At 34.3% G+C, this 15899-nt stretch overlaps 1 protein-coding gene across 3 annotated transcripts; it reads right to left on the bottom strand.

The window, feature by feature from the left end:
• Positions 1 to 1417: 1417 nt before the first annotated feature.
• On the bottom strand, positions 1418 to 8278 carry LOC119669342 (LIM domain kinase 1-like). Of its 3 annotated transcripts, none has more exons than XM_038079187.1 (7): positions 8155 to 8278; positions 6982 to 7663; positions 6401 to 6487; positions 5101 to 6316; positions 3852 to 4006; positions 2272 to 3785; positions 1419 to 2207 (listed from the first exon to the last, which is right to left on the bottom strand). In XM_038079187.1, the coding sequence occupies exons 1-7, from the start codon at positions 8174 to 8176 to the stop codon at positions 1909 to 1911; spliced, it is 3975 nt and encodes a 1324-aa protein (XP_037935115.1). In that variant the 5' UTR covers positions 8177 to 8278; the 3' UTR covers positions 1419 to 1908. The 3 variants fall into 3 exon arrangements, with proteins under 3 accessions (XP_037935117.1, XP_037935115.1, XP_037935116.1); XM_038079188.1 differs by lacking the exon at positions 8155 to 8278 and adding an exon at positions 7741 to 7836; XM_038079189.1 differs by lacking the exon at positions 6401 to 6487 and having other exon boundaries at positions 1418 to 2207.
• Between the last annotated feature and the right edge of the window lie 7621 nt (positions 8279 to 15899).

Below are 15899 nucleotides of genomic sequence, written 5' to 3'. Positions count from 1 at the left end.
GAATTACAACACTCAAAGTGATCTGAATCACATTAAATATAAATATCCGCAGATCTGACAGTAGTGATAGAAGGTGTCTTTAACAAAGACAGAGTATTGATCTAATGTGTACCGATCCTGTTGAAATGATATATATAAATTGCTAAGCTCTCGTTAAGGAAATCTCCATGTAACACAATAAAGTTTCAACATACTTTTAAGATCCTTAGCATTTGAAATTGGTATGACTAAACAAATATTAGTATATTAATTTATTATGGCATCAAAGCGTGCAAATTTAGTTGACCGAATGCAATATACGGTTAGCTCGATTAAAGTTGAACGACAATAAAAACACCAGACACTAATTTGTCATTTGTTGATGTTAACATTTAAGATTTCACTTAATACATTTAAATTTTATAGAAATCAAATATATCTAAGTTTTTAATTTGTTTTTAACTGATTACATGTTAAACAATAACAATTAATATTCTTATCTTAATTAGTAATTGCTTTAGGTTAGTTAGTACATATATCTAATGCGTACACTGTTTTTACATATATGAATCACATATCATATCATATAATCATATATAATTGTTTATATTATATTGCGACAACAGCATAAGAATTGGTTACACTACAGTCAGGATTATCGCAAATGTTTTGTGATTTGGAAACTGTGTATTACGAGTAAAAAGCGTTTTCAAAAAATACATATGTCTTTTTTCCTTAATTTTTTAGTATAGTTACTTGAGCAAGAGTTAGTTCAGGCATAAAAATTGAGTATATATATATATAAATCTTAAGCTTAATATATATTTTCTATATAAAGGGGGGATTTAATACAAACTTATGCGTTACATTTAAAAAAAAAACTGAAGTGTTAGTACTACAATTATTATTCAAGCTGTTGAAAGCTTAAAGCATTTCAATGTGCAAGTTCGAATACAATGTGTTTTTCGTTCGAATACAACGAGCTGCTCGAAAATGTTCGAATATCACATTATGTGTCCGAGCATTTTCTATTATATTTATTTCTTTAAAACAAAACAAAAATAAAATGAATCTAAAGCAATTCTGCTATTTAGGCAGCTCTTACATTTTTAAATATTTCGAAAATTTCTGAACATTTAGAGTTTTTGATTCAAATATTCGTATTCGAGTATGCTTGAATTATCGAATATCATAATGCTTGAAATCTTTGAAGCACTAACCAGTATTAATAACTTTTTTATAAAGGCATAATAATATTTAAAAAAACAATCCTTACTGAATTAATAACTAATTAATCTATGTATTTAGTTTAATTATAAATACTGTTAATGAACTAATATATAAATTATTACTCAATATTTTACAATATTTTCAAACTTAATAGATTATAAAATATCATAAAACTATTTACAATAATGCAATGTTTGCATCGACATGGGCTAAACTATTCGATGGCACTATAAAGTGTTATAAAAATACATATTTAATAAGATTTTAATATTTGTATATATAAATATGTGTATATAAGTAGTGTGTATATAACATGTATTAGTCTAATTGCTTTACGATTTTATTACATTGCTATAATTATTATTGTTTTATATTTTTATAATTTATATGTATATTAGTTGCTTATTATTTTTGTTTTTTATTGTGTCGAAATGTATAAGTAGTTTAAAGTGAGGTACAATAGTAGTTTTAAGAAATATATATACGTCACTTTCCGTATTACCCTGTACATGATTTATATGTATCTATTTAAATATTAATCAGTTTGTTAAAAATTCCTAAAATGTTTTTGTTTTTAATATTGCATTAATTTAGGCACTTTTTAACTTAAATCGAAATTTCTTAAATTCTCAGCAGTTTCAGCACTGCTGTCGCTTCGCTTCGCATCGTATCGAACTTATATTTCGTTTGAAAACTGAATCAATACCTAGAATAGATTTGCGATCGATTGGCTGCTGCTCGTTTTCGTCGCTCAGTCTGTATTTGTTGATCGGCATTTGTAGACGTATTCGTAACTGGTGCAATTGAAAAGGGCTTTGAGTCAGCAATCTTATTAGTGGATTCCATTTTTTTCTTTTGATCGGACATTTTTGCATTTAGGCGATGAACTTTTTCGGGACTTAATATAGTTAAGCGATTCGAGTTGACTTTAGGGGTTGTAGAGCCAATACTAGTATTTGCGAGAACTTGTCGACTAGTGGTTCGTGTATATATTGGTGCTATTAATTTAAAAAAAAAAAAGATAAATAGAAATACAAAAAATTTGATTTCAATTGAACTGACCTGTGAGGTTATCCTGTTTAGCTGTAAATCTATTTATATCTGTACTTTTAGTCGGGCTCAATGTGCGTCGTGTATTTGTCTTATTATCAACAACATCTTTTGTAGGTGAAGTACAGGAGGGCTTTACATTTTTTCTAAATCCTAAGAGGCGATTACTAACTTTACTTCTATCTTGCGTCCTATCACTTGCAATATCCTTAGCATACGTTAATTTGTTTTTCTTCGCTTGTATTTCGGTAGACTTTATCTCAGGTTCATCAAGCTCTTTCAAATAACTTTTAAATGTTCTTTCGGCTGGCTGTTTAACACGCTTCACAGTTGTTTTCTCTTTCACAACTTCATCATTTGACTTAATGGTCATGGCAGCTAAATTTTCTAGAGATTCTGAATGTGGTGTATAGAGCTCCACAGCTTTTGGAAATTGCTTTCTACCAAAAATCGGTGTTTGATTAACACGTAGCGTTTGCATTGACGAACTTTTGCCCGCATTGACCTCCGCTGCTTCCATGCGTTGAAACATTTTTAAAGCTTGAGGTGGTGTTCTATACACAGCATCTGTAGGACTTACCTTAAAGTATGTTTTCATAGAAGTTTGAGAATTCGTATAATTTTTACGATTAGCTTCATCAATGGTTTCGAATTTGTTTTTACATAGATTTAATTTTGTTCTAATATCATCCAATGCATTTTTATATGATTTCTGCGCAATATTTTTTTGTACTTCATTCATAGCGTTTATAGATTTTGCATCTTCTTCGACGGAATTTATAAAAGTCTGACGGTTCTTTAAACTTTTATTAGCTGGAGATTCAACAATTGTATCATCTTCCTCTAATACAGTTTTAACAACTGTTGCCAACGGCTCTATCGGTTTAACATGCTCCACAGCGTTGACTTCATGGTAATTGAGACTTGTATCGCAACTTGAGTCGAAGTCAGAACAATTATTTAAGTCTTTAACATTACTAAGCCTCAGATCACCATCGCGGTGAATATCTAAGAGAAAACCCTTATCACCATAAGGCCGGTTCTTTTTACTAACGCCATTCTGTAAGCTATGTTTTACTGCTTCTAATACACGTTCGGTACAATTATTTTCAGGTGTCAAACCACGCTTTTGATTTTCAATTAAACGCTGTCTTCTTCTTGCACGCATGCTATCACGTATTCGTTCCCCAGTGGGTGAGAAATCTTTACCTAAGTGTGGCGATTTAGGTATAGCTAATGGCAAATTTTGAGTATTTTCCTTTTCTTCTAATTTAATTGTTTCAACTATCTTGATTTCATTTTCATTGGACGGAATGTTTAGGGGTTTTGGTATATTTTTACCAAGTTCATCTAAATCGTCTCGACTTAGATTTGATTTTGGCGTTAGAAATCCTTCTGGTGTAGAACTTATACTAATACCTGGAAAGTTCTCAATATCATAAAGTAATTCGAGTGGCAAAGACTGATTTAAAGTTGCATGTGTCAATAAACTCTCCAACCATATATCTAATACTTCAAATGACGGCCTGTGAAAAGAGATTATTATTATTAAAAATACTGCATATAGTGGTCAAGAAAATTGTTATACACACCTTTTATCTGGATTTAAATCACAACATAAGAATGCAATTTTATAAAAGGACTCGGGACACTGAAAACAAAACTTATCCCGAAAAACGTTTTGATTTAAACCAAAGTCCGACGTGCGCGGTAAAAAGTCAGGATCAGCCTGAACACGTCCAATTATCTAGAAATTTAAGTATAATTAATAATTATTAATGTTGTTAACACTGTATTTAACTTTTATTATTAGACAAAACATTGTTGTTGTTACCATAACAATTGGAGATCTATGGTATATAGTAGATAACAGGAAAGGAATTACAAATACATATACATGATTCAGAATATGGTTAAGTAAAGAAAGTGTGAAACGAAAAAGGGATCGTTTGGATCGACAGAACAAGAAAGGATTTGGAAAAGACAGATTTTTAATTAAAGCAGAGTCAATGAGGGGTAGAACTGCAGTTAGGGCATATATTGGGTATAGATGCAGGAGAAGTTACTGTTTAACATAGTAATAACGTGGCTATATCATGATTTTCATGGGGCTAGAACAGTTCCCGGAGCGGGTTTTCTTCGCGGAATCATTCGTCAATTGCAACATACAAGTGTCGCTCACCATTCCCTAAAGGGCGTAATATCAGCAGACAAAACATTGATACGCAGTGCCATATAAGATTAATTATGCTAACCATTCTCTTAGGATTAGAAGAGATTCTGTTAAACTAACCTTAATAAATTATAGTTATTGATTAACCAAACAATATATTTTAGTTTAATATCCTAGGCCTTATTCGGTTTAATGATAGTTGTGTGGAGTTAGTTAGTGGACCCGCTCTATTTTTGTAATTAAGCAAATAAAATTACAGAATGTACTATTAGAATTTGACATAATAAAATAAGTACATACTCATTACTATTAGTGCCTATTTATACACATAAACCGCAATAAATGTCTCATTTTGATAATAATTTCATACGTCACAATAAAGTACCATGACGAAATCTGTATAAACCAAAGAAATAGGCTATATAAATCAGTACCTTACAACTCATTGAACTCATTTTTTTACAAATGTAATTATAGTCAGTAATATATTATACATAATTCCAAACAATGCTCTCCCCTTTTCACACTTCATTTACCTAAACCTAACCTAAGCCATGTAAACGTAGTTCTTTTCATATTATCTATCGCATAGATACTCACGGGTTACAACAACAACTTATATTTAAAAGATTTCATTAGTCTTTGTAAATTCATTCCTTAATACGTACCTCACAAAGCACAATTCCAAACGAGAAAACATCAACTTTTTCATCGTATTTTAAGCCTTTCATCATTTCAGGTGCCATCCAATATGGATTACCCACGACTGTGTAACGTTGACGTCTTTGTCGACTTTTACTTCGACCAAAAGTGCCAGTATTCGAATTTGTTCCATTACCACCGCTTGTTGTAGAACTACTATATAGAGGTGACGTTATAATTCTTGCCAAACCGAAGTCTGCTACAATCACGCTTTTATCATCACGCACTAAACAATTTAACGAATTCAAATCCCGATGTATTATATTCATGGAATGTAAATAACTCATGCCACAAGCAATGTCTTTTGCAAATGAAACACGTTGTGGCCATGTTAATGGCAGGCCCGAATCGTGTATTAACTCCTTCAAAGAACCACCTGGTATATATTCCGTAACTAAATGTAACTTTTTGTCTTTGTACAAAACGCCAATAAAACGAAGCACATTCTTATGATGCAGTGAACGCAAAACTGCGACTTCTTTTAAAAAATTACGCTGCGCTTCTTCATCGACGCGATATAGTTCCTTAAGTACCATGACTTCCTTCGTAAGGCGATGTGTTACTTTATAGACTTGTCCAAAAAATCCTTTTCCAAGTAGTTCACCTAGTACTAAGTCAGACGCACGAAATATGCGCTGTGGCTTAGGTTCAACACGGAATGACTTGGTGCGCGATAAATCATACATATCCTGCGGTTGAGCATGTTGCTCATCCAACAATTTTGACATACTGGAACAGCGTTCTTTTTCTTTAAATGGTAGATTTGTTGTTGTTGTATTTGTGGTGTGCGGCATTTGATTCACATCATGTGTTATCATATTTAAATTTTTATTTTTGCGCAATTGTCGTGTCTTTGTGCCACTGATATAACCTTCATCTTTACGTTTGAAAAGTCGTTCCTTATCGTTTTTTGTGTTTAGATTGTTTTCGTTACGGCCATACACTTCTATACTTGACGCTGATGTTGCCAATGGCGGTGCTTCAATCGTGGCTTTCTGTATATCGGCCTGGCTGCAGCTACGACAAACTTGTACTGGATCGTGCTCAACGGTTAGTTGTAGTATTTTCTCTGTACTGCGTATCAGTTTATCAATATGTTCGATCGACGTGTCACTGACTGGTGTGCCATTCACTTCTAAAATACGATCGCCAATGTGCAAGTTTGCTAAATTTACATCGATTCTAAAAATAATTTTCATTATTATTTATATCTTTCGTGTTTGCAGATATGAATGAGTTAATGTGATTATGTTTAGAAAGCATTACCTATATGCACCACAACATTGATCGATCACTGATGTTATAAAGGAGAATACGTATTTTCCCACTCTGCCATATATTCTACAAATGAATCTTCAAGGAAGTGGAAAAGTTAAATGAAATTAGTAATGCAGCGGTAACTACGTGTGCTGTTTAATGTGCTAAATTAATTGCGATTTGTGTTAGTTGCGAAAATATTTATTCTGGACATAGGTTCAATAAATAACTTCGAAATTAGTATTATTAATTGATGACTAAATTAAATTCCACAATAAATTCTTTAAACAATTGTTTTTAAAATAAAGATTGTGTCATTATGGTGAGCTTAAATACATTGATAAGTTGATAAGATGCCTTGTCTTGCTTTCTTGACAGCTGAACGATAAAATTTAATAAGATAATAAAAGTTGATAAGAAATAAAAATGCAAGTGCTACACTTTATTTGTATTCTTACAAATGAACTAATTATTAAAATTAAATGTAGTTAAAGTTTAAACGGCTATGTCCAGTGTACAAATATATTTGCACAATTGTTAAACTAAAGCGCATATTTTAGAAATTATTTTTGTGTTTATGGAAATCTTACTCTGAAATTCTCACAGCTGGACAAATATCGCCTGCCCCACCGCTACCATCTAAACGCACGGTAGGCGCAATGAAACCATGTACTGGAGAGCTACCATCTATGAAATGACGCTGTACGCTAACATTATCTACGGATAGCCTTAAGCCCGGTGTGGCATCCTTCGGAATTTCCACTAAACGTATCGAATGCAAAGGTTTAGCATTACCTCCGCCGTCCGTTTCACTTGTGGGGCTAGTTTGTTTTTTGTAACACGTTCCACAATACAATTTAGATCGTTCGACCAAAGCATAGGATTCACCATCGCCAATAAAAGTTGCGCAAGCACTGCAACAGAAACATTCCGGATGAAATTTATGATCACCAGCAACCATAACAGGCCCTGTTATCACGGCACTGCATTGTTGACAAGCTTCACCGAAACGCTGATAATAATCCTCGCGACAAAATAGCAATCCCTCCTTCTCAAAATACCAATTGTGCAAATGTACATCACAAACCGAGCAACGGAAACACTCGCTGTGCCACTCTTGTCCCAAAGCAATAACAAACTCCTCGCGACTCAAGTGCAGAGCATTCAAACAACCCGCACATGACGTGTGCTGACCTTGCAAGTGCGCGGATTGGGGTCGCGTACGCTGTTCGTTTGTTGGCGGCTTGGATACTGTGGGAATGTGCATGAAATCTGCAATTGCAAAATATTAAAAATAATTCAGCGATAAAACTCAGCTCATAAAATTGTGTCATTTTCGAAAACGTTACAGTGTGAGATGTTTTACAATCTATTTCACTCGCTTAACCGTGACCCTGAGACCGCTGCGCTAGAGGATGATTCATTTCTCGTACATTATGTACGACGAGTACGTGATTTTTAATGGCGGCAGTAAACAAGCCATTCTGTCATCGAATTGCAATACCCCCGCGTCATTACTTGAATGTAACGAATGCAACCACTGAATTTATTGCAACATTTCGATTTCTTAATCACAAAGTGCAATTAAACCACTTTCTTACTAAAATAAAAATTTTCCAAACTCCATTTCTCACTCAACCCACGCATTTTACACTTGTTACTTTTCGCACGAAATTTTTGCTTTTCCACTCAAATTATTAAATAATTTCATAAATTTTCATTCTTTATTCACATTTTAAACGTTTTTTGTTTATTTAACGTACCATAATTTAATTTTTTATCCATATTTCGAAGCTACATTATTTTGCTGTATACTCTATGCCCCTTTTTCGTTTTCTTACTGCATCTAAAGAAAAAAAAACGAAGCAAAACAAAAACGTCAACACGAAAAAAAGCAAAAAGCAAAAAAAGCATTGCCAGCATGCATTTATTTTTTATTCGAAAATTATAAAATTTTGGGAGATTTTTTGGGATATTTTGCACTGCACATATTTAACCATTTATCAGCACGTATCGACACATCACTACATTATCGACACAACTTAGAATTTCCCTCATTTAGAACGCAACTTAGGCTAACTCGCACACGTCCTAAATTGAAATTTCCTAGGGATTTGTTGCACTGCACTTATGTAAATATTTATTTATTTATTTATTGCAACTATTTATTATTTTTGGTTAAAAGTTTCCAAATTTATTTATTTACTAGCTGACCTGGCGAACTTCGTCTCACTTACTCCTTTCTAATGATCGAGCAAGTGCAGTGTTAACTCGATCTCTTTCTTGCCTAGTTTTTCTCTACTCACTTGTTTCTGTAGCTCGTTCTTCTCTTCTCCTTTTTGCTTGATTTGTAGTTCGACAAATAGCACTTCGCTTTGGTGGCATAATTGTTGTGTTAAATAAAATGTATTTCCCTCTGATTTTAATAAATTAAATTAAATTAATTATTCTATTTCACTTAATATATTTACTCAAAACTAAACTGAAACACATACAGTACGAATATAAAAACCACACTGACTTCTCACAATCTAACAATATAGGATAGCTAGATTGTTTTAAATCATATTAGAAATTATATTACAGAATACACTTTTACCAAAATATTACTAATTATACCTAATAATTTCCTAAATTTTCATGGTGATTGGATGTATGGTTTTTGAATCCATTGAGTACAGACATACACACAGACAACATTAATTTTTATATACATATATAGATTTAAGATTTATTAAACATCTTACAAAATTTTCACAATGGGTAAATTCTAATAAATACCAACATTTGTTGCCCTACCAACATAATTTACTATATTCCTGAATTTACAATCAATTTACTCAAACTCGTACACAGCTATGATATATAATAGGTCTGTTCTACGAGCTACTCTTAGTAAAACTCAAGTAAAACACAAGTTAAGTACAAACCGAGAGCGTAACACAAATAAAGTGTTAAATTACGCTCTTTATACAGATTTTCATGGAATATGCCGAAAGAGGGCCTAGCTTTATATCTTAATAATCTGCTTAGCTCATATTATAATAAAATCTATACACAAGAATGTTTTTCCGTTGAATCTCTAGATTGAAGTCAGTGTATGTGTTTCAGATCAATTACACACTTTTTGAGATAAATCTATAAATTAGCTAAGTACGATATTTGAAACAGACTACTATATATGGAGATGTAAGTAGAGATGAGAGTTTTGGGAAGGTATAGTTAGAAATACCATCAGTACCTGCAGACTTTGTTTTTATTATATATATATATAAGATTTTGAAGAGATCAAAAGAAATAAGAAGCTAATTGAGATCATCATAATTAATTCTGTGGTATTAGCCCAATGTCGGGGACTACAAAAATGAAAATAATTTTGATATATTTTATCGATATATTTTCTTATGAAGTGTAGAATTTTGTGACGAACTCTTGCACATTTTTTAAATTGTGCTATATTAAAATCGTGGCTAAACTACAAAGACTTATCGAGATAAGTCTGAAAATGTTTAAGTAGTATTGTCTGAACATATTATTATAGTTTAAAAATTGCCAATGTACTTAATAGTTCACAGGATCTCATAGACATAGTCAAAGGTGGCATATAAATAGAATGCCTCTCTACACTTTTATTGGAATCTTTTATAGTCTTCGGTTTTTCTTGAAGAAATATAATGTTAATGTTATAGATAATTCAATATATAGTGTCATATAATGTTGTTTATAATGTATTTAAAATAATTTACAAAAAAAAACTTCAATTACAAAAACGTTTCCCTGAGGCTGCAAATACCCAGCTTTCAGACAACACAGTGGATTCATAATTTACTTATTCCTTATTGTACTATATCTAATCTTCTTTTAATAAAATAATTGCAATTCTCGGCAAAGGCCAATACATAAAAAAAGTGCTGTTATACATAATATTGATGAATTTTTATTGCATTTTATTATAAAACGAGTATAAAAAGATTTGTTTCATGCATAGTATGTTGTAATCTGATTTTTGGTCTACTTATATTAATATATTTATTCAGTCTAATTTTATAATGCCACGGTAAAACTTTAAACCACCATCGTATTTAGTTTACATACTAATGCTATTTAATCATAAATTATAAGTGCGCATCGCATCCGTATAATATAACTGAATCTCCTATGACATAACAGGCAAACGTCGACAAAATAATACAAGTATTCTAGTATAGTAAGTTACTCTTCAGCTATTCAATGAACTAAGTAAAAAAGAAGGAGAGAGAGAATATATATATTTCCTCCCTTCATTTCGAATTCAACTAAAACAAGTTTGTAGTTTTTCAGTGTCTATAAAATGAAAAGTCAGAAGCAATTTACTCTGTTAGAGAAACTATGTCAGTGACCTCCTCTTGGCCCAGATCAAGGCTGGAAGTCACAGAGAATGTGACTGGAAGTAAACCCAGTGACCTCCTCCTGGCCCAGATCAAGTCTGGATAGTTACAGAGAATTTGACTGGAAGTCTCGTTTGGTTCTAAGCAGAAGCGACAACCTATCTCTTCGGACCGACCCGTTTAATATTCCACCAAAAATCTCAACTCAACTTACCATAACTGTAGGGATGAACCCGCTATTTAGCCTGACGGTTACCTGGAATGTCACGCCGGTAACTTGGACTGCGGTTCACAGATTTGAATAGCAGATCCTGATCTCGCAAGATTGTTCCCAGATTCGTTACCATTGATTCCTGTATGGTCAGGAACAGATAAGGTTTAGGTAAAGATATAACTTCAATTGAAATCGGCAGATTTTTTTTCAATTGTATATTTTTTGGCTACTACTTTTTAATGACTTTTGTTGCCATTGTGACTGCGGATGAAAAGTAAACTTTAAATGGACTTTAAATTTAAAATGGACTTCGGATACAAGACCGCCACTCCAACCTAACCTAACCTAACCTTAAGACCTCTCAGTGATATGATAACTTTCCTACTACTTAATGTTTATGTCCTTTTATCATGACACCGGTTGTATTGTCATCTATCTATAATCTGACATTATTAGCTAAAATGTATATGTATTATTATGGTATTATTAATATTTCTTACTGGTAATCAATTAAATAATAATAAAAGGAAGAAAGTTTCACCGCCTTCTCCAGTTAGCTCCCCCCATGACTCCGCTGGCTCTAATGAGGAAGAAATGGAGATAGAAATTTCTGTTGCGGAGCCTGACCCTTTTAAGATTGAAGATACTGAAATTGATTTCCCGAAATATAATCCAAAAGTCAAATCAACCAAACAGGTGAAATCAGTTGTAAAGAAAAGACTTCCTAAAACAGCACCAAATTCAACAGCAATCAAGTCAATTTCAACAGGAAATTCTCAATTCCCAACTCCTGAGCGGATCTTCACGCCTGAAAACATCCATACTAATGGTATTGTTTCTGACAATATAACGAATCGAAATCTTTTACAACCTGTAACCTCAAATAAGAAAGTAGGCAAAGTTGTACCAATTGTAATCCGTCGAACCAACACGTGGAACTCTTTAGTCAAGCAATTTTTAACAAGAAACATTAATTTTAGCGAGGCAAAGAAGGTCCGTTTGGGCATACAAATAACTCCTGCCACCATAGATGACCATCGCAAGATAACAAGATATCTAAATGAGATTAGTGAGCCATTTCACACCCACTTTTTTCCTGACGAAAAACACCTCAATATAATAATTAGAGGTTTAGAGGGTCAGAGTATAGATGATATTAAAGAAGATCTTGCAGGCCAAGGATTTAGTATCTTTGAATGCCATTTTTTGAAAACTAGACAAGCTGCCAGCAATTTAGTTAAAATCAGACTGCCATCTGACCAGAAGAACATATATAATGTGTCCAGTATTTGTCATTTAAAGGTGATTATTGAAGCCCAGCGCCCTCTAAAAGGTCCCCCACAATGTCATAACTGTCAGCAGTTCGGGCATGTCGCTACTAACTGTAGAGCCACACCAAAGTGTGTTAAGTGTGAGGGCTCACACCATCACCAACAATGTACAAAACCACGCGATGTTGCCCCGATATGTTCGAATTGTGGTGGTGGCCACCCAGCCAACTATAGAGGATGCCCTTGCGCTCCGCAAATGCTGAAGAAAAAGAATGTCTCCACACCAATTTCTACGGTCAGTTCTAAAGTGCAACCATCAATTTCTTATGCCGATGCTTTGAAGAAGGGAAGTACAGCTGAGCAAGTTTCGTCCAATTCCCACTTGCTTACCTCCCACATGGAGAAGCTTTTAAATAATATGCAGATACAACTTAATACAATGATGAAAACTATGATGGAGTCCTTGTTACAAAGTTTAGTGCCAACCGTAGCTGCTTAATGAGTTTGTCATCATATCGACTTAAAATTGTGACGTGGAATGCCAATTCCATTATTAACAAGAAACATGAGGTCATCCAATTCCTGCATGATTTTGAAATTGACATTATGTTGATCCAAGAAACATTTCTGAAACCTGCTATCCATTTTAAAATTCCCAATTATGTTGTTTACAGATCAGACAGAAACTCAAGAAGAGATGGTGGCACAGCCATCGTGATTAAATATGGCATTAAACATCATGCTACAATTTGCAACCAACAATCGCTCGAAACAACATCTGTACTGGTTGAAAGCCAACTTGGTAATATAAATTTTGTGTCAGCATACAGGCCACCGAGTTTGCAAATTCTCCCTAATGAACTTGAGGTTATCCTCAACAACGAGATACCTACTTTCTTAGCGGGCGACTTAAATGCTTATCATAGCAGTTGGGGTGACAGAACTTCAAACAGAGCTGGCAGGGATATTGATGGGCTCGCCACTGAACACTTATGGCAGATTCATGCGCCAGGTGAACCGACACATTATGGCAGAATCACAGGCCACGTCATTGACTTCGGAATTTCAAATAACTTAGAGTCGAATGTGCACGTAGAGGTCCTTGATGAACTGGACTCGGATCACAAACCAGTTCTTTTTATTCTTGAAAATTGTCCAGCAATCAACATGAATCTCACGTACATAACCACTAACTGGGACTCATTTAAGAATCAGGTTGATATTTCAAATATAAATAATTGGCCAGTAACTTCTGAGGATCTTGATGACTGTATCCAAAAACTCACTCTCAAGATTAAGGAGGCATTGGATAATAGCTCCACCACCAGGACCAGAAAACCAAGTAGCTACTTTTATCTGCCGCATTACATCAAACAAATTATTAGACAAAGGAATGCGATTCGAAAATTTGCTCAAATAACTGGAGATCCTATGAGAAGAAGAGAAGCCAATCGTCTCTCTAATGTAATCAGGAAAAAAATTGGCAAATATAATAATGATAAATGGTGCGAATTTCTTTCAGGAATTGATACAGGTAATAAAACCTTCTGGGCTTTGAACAAGTATTTTAGGCTTAAACGTAAACCGGTAGTGCCGCCTATTTATGTAGCTACCGGCATGGCTTTCTCAGACATAGCCAAAGCTGAGGCCTTTGCAGATTCTTTGGAGCTGCAATTTCAGCCCAATACTGATAGTGACTATATTCTCTGGTAGAAGAAAATATTGCCGAAGAGGCTGCTAATCTTAGGAACCTGATGTCAGATGAAAGCATCTCACAGTGTTCCAGAGATGAGATTAAATGTATTATTTCGAGTCTAAAGGCCAGATCGGCACCCGGATATGATAATATCAGTAACAAATGCCTACGTAATCTTCCAGAAGATGCAATCCAATGCATTGTTAACATCATCAATTGCATGCTTAGGCTTGGCGAATTTCCAAAGGCCTGGAAGTTGGCCTCAGTCGTAGTGTTTCCTAAACCGGACAAGAATCCTTCATTTCCGCAGAACTGGCGTCCTATCAGTCTGCTCCCAACTATGGGGAAATTGGCAGAGCGAGTAATCCTGACTAGGCTTAAAACAGCGGTAAATGCCCTAAATATACTTCCTGACGAACAATTCGGGTTTAGGGATAATCTCTCCACGGAACTACAACTAGCCAGAACTGCGCAGCTGATACAAACCGCTCTAAGTAAACGGGAGTCAACCGGGATGATTATATTTGACATAGCCAAAGCTTTTGACAAGGTCTGGCATGATGGTCTAATAGTCAAATTAGCCCGTTTTGGGATCCCTAGTGGTTTGACTAAAATCATTGGTAGCTTCCTGCAAGAAAGGTCCTTCCGTACTAAAATTAATAGCACTCTTTCGTCCGCCCGATCAATTGTAGCAGGTGTACCTCAAGGGTCGCCTTTGTCTCCCACATTGTTTAATGTATACACGGCAGACATCCCCACCTTAAGTCCCACATCAATGGCGCTTTACGCAGACGACACATGCTTGATCTACTCGGATCGGGATGCCTTAAATGTAAGCAACACGTTACAGGGAAATATAGACCTTATGGTGGAATACTTCCAAAAATGGAAGATTAAAATTAATAATGACAAAACCAAGGCTATATTTATAACTCGAAAAAGAAGACAGCATCCTCCAAGAGTGAGCGTTTGCGACACGGAGATACGGTGGGAGGATAACATAAAATATCTGGGGGTCACTTTTGACAAACGGTTCAATTGGCTTAAACATTTGAAATACCAACGGAATAGCTGCTCTAAGATTCTACATTTATTAAAGCCGCTATTTAATAATTATCACTTCAACTTTAAAAACAGAAAGTTACTTTATACGCAAGTAATTAGACCTGCACTTCTGTACGGATGTGTTACATATAGCAAAGCCTCAAATACCACCTTAAAGCAATTACAGATAGCTCAAAACCTGGCCTTAAGAAAACTGTTTAAGATTCCATGGTACATTAGATCTACGGACATACATAGAGATCTTAGGATTGACTCAGTGAAAAAATATATCAGAGACAGAGCTTTAAAATTATTCACTAAAGTTGATACGCTACTTAACCCCGCCATAACAATCCTCAAGTCCACTTCTGGACTCTCAGGAAGATATGCTGATTTAAGGTCCGTCATCAACTGAAAGATAAATAAATGATATGATTTTTTAGCCTAGTTAAAGCCTAGTGTGGGGTAGTGATAAACCCCCCAGCCATTATAGAGTAAAAGTGCGTAATAGCACTAACTCAAGAAGAAGAAGAAGAAGAAGATTAATATTTCTATTGTGCAAGCAGTGGTACTCTGCTATTCATGTGAGGTATCAATATAGACCTACTTTTTAGTGTTTAAACGTAACCTTTTTATAAGTAGTGGTGCCTCTGTTATCTATTCATAATCAGCAATATTATAGTATGTATGTTATTAGCAATAATATATTTAGGTATTATTATATACGGCTTTAGTTCTGTGCATTTAGCAGAAAAGGAACTATGTTATGCACACCTTTAAAAATCCTCCGATACGCAACTACATAGGCCTATTTCTTAATGTTTAGACGTGATTCTTATTCATGTGGCAGTATGAACAATAATTGATTACCTTATATGGAGTCACTCTTCAGCCTAGAGATTCAACGAAGAATTAG

This window comes from Teleopsis dalmanni, chromosome 1, assembly GCF_002237135.1.
Source record: "Teleopsis dalmanni isolate 2A chromosome 1, ASM223713v2, whole genome shotgun sequence".
NCBI lineage: Eukaryota > Metazoa > Arthropoda > Insecta > Diptera > Diopsidae > Teleopsis > Teleopsis dalmanni.
This window is presented reverse-complemented; position numbering and strand designations above follow the sequence as displayed.

Excerpts from the sequence above, each read along its gene's own strand:
- LOC119669342 (XM_038079187.1), bottom strand. The coding sequence starts at position 8,176 with ATGGATAAAAAATTAAATTATG. Across the intron at positions 4,007-5,100 it reads TTGGAATTGTGCTTTGTGAG|ATAATTGGACGTGTTCAGGC; the intron begins GTACGTATTAAG and ends TTAAATTTCTAG. Across the intron at positions 2,208-2,271 it reads TAAACAGGATAACCTCACAG|CACCAATATATACACGAACC; the intron begins GTCAGTTCAATT and ends TTAAATTAATAG.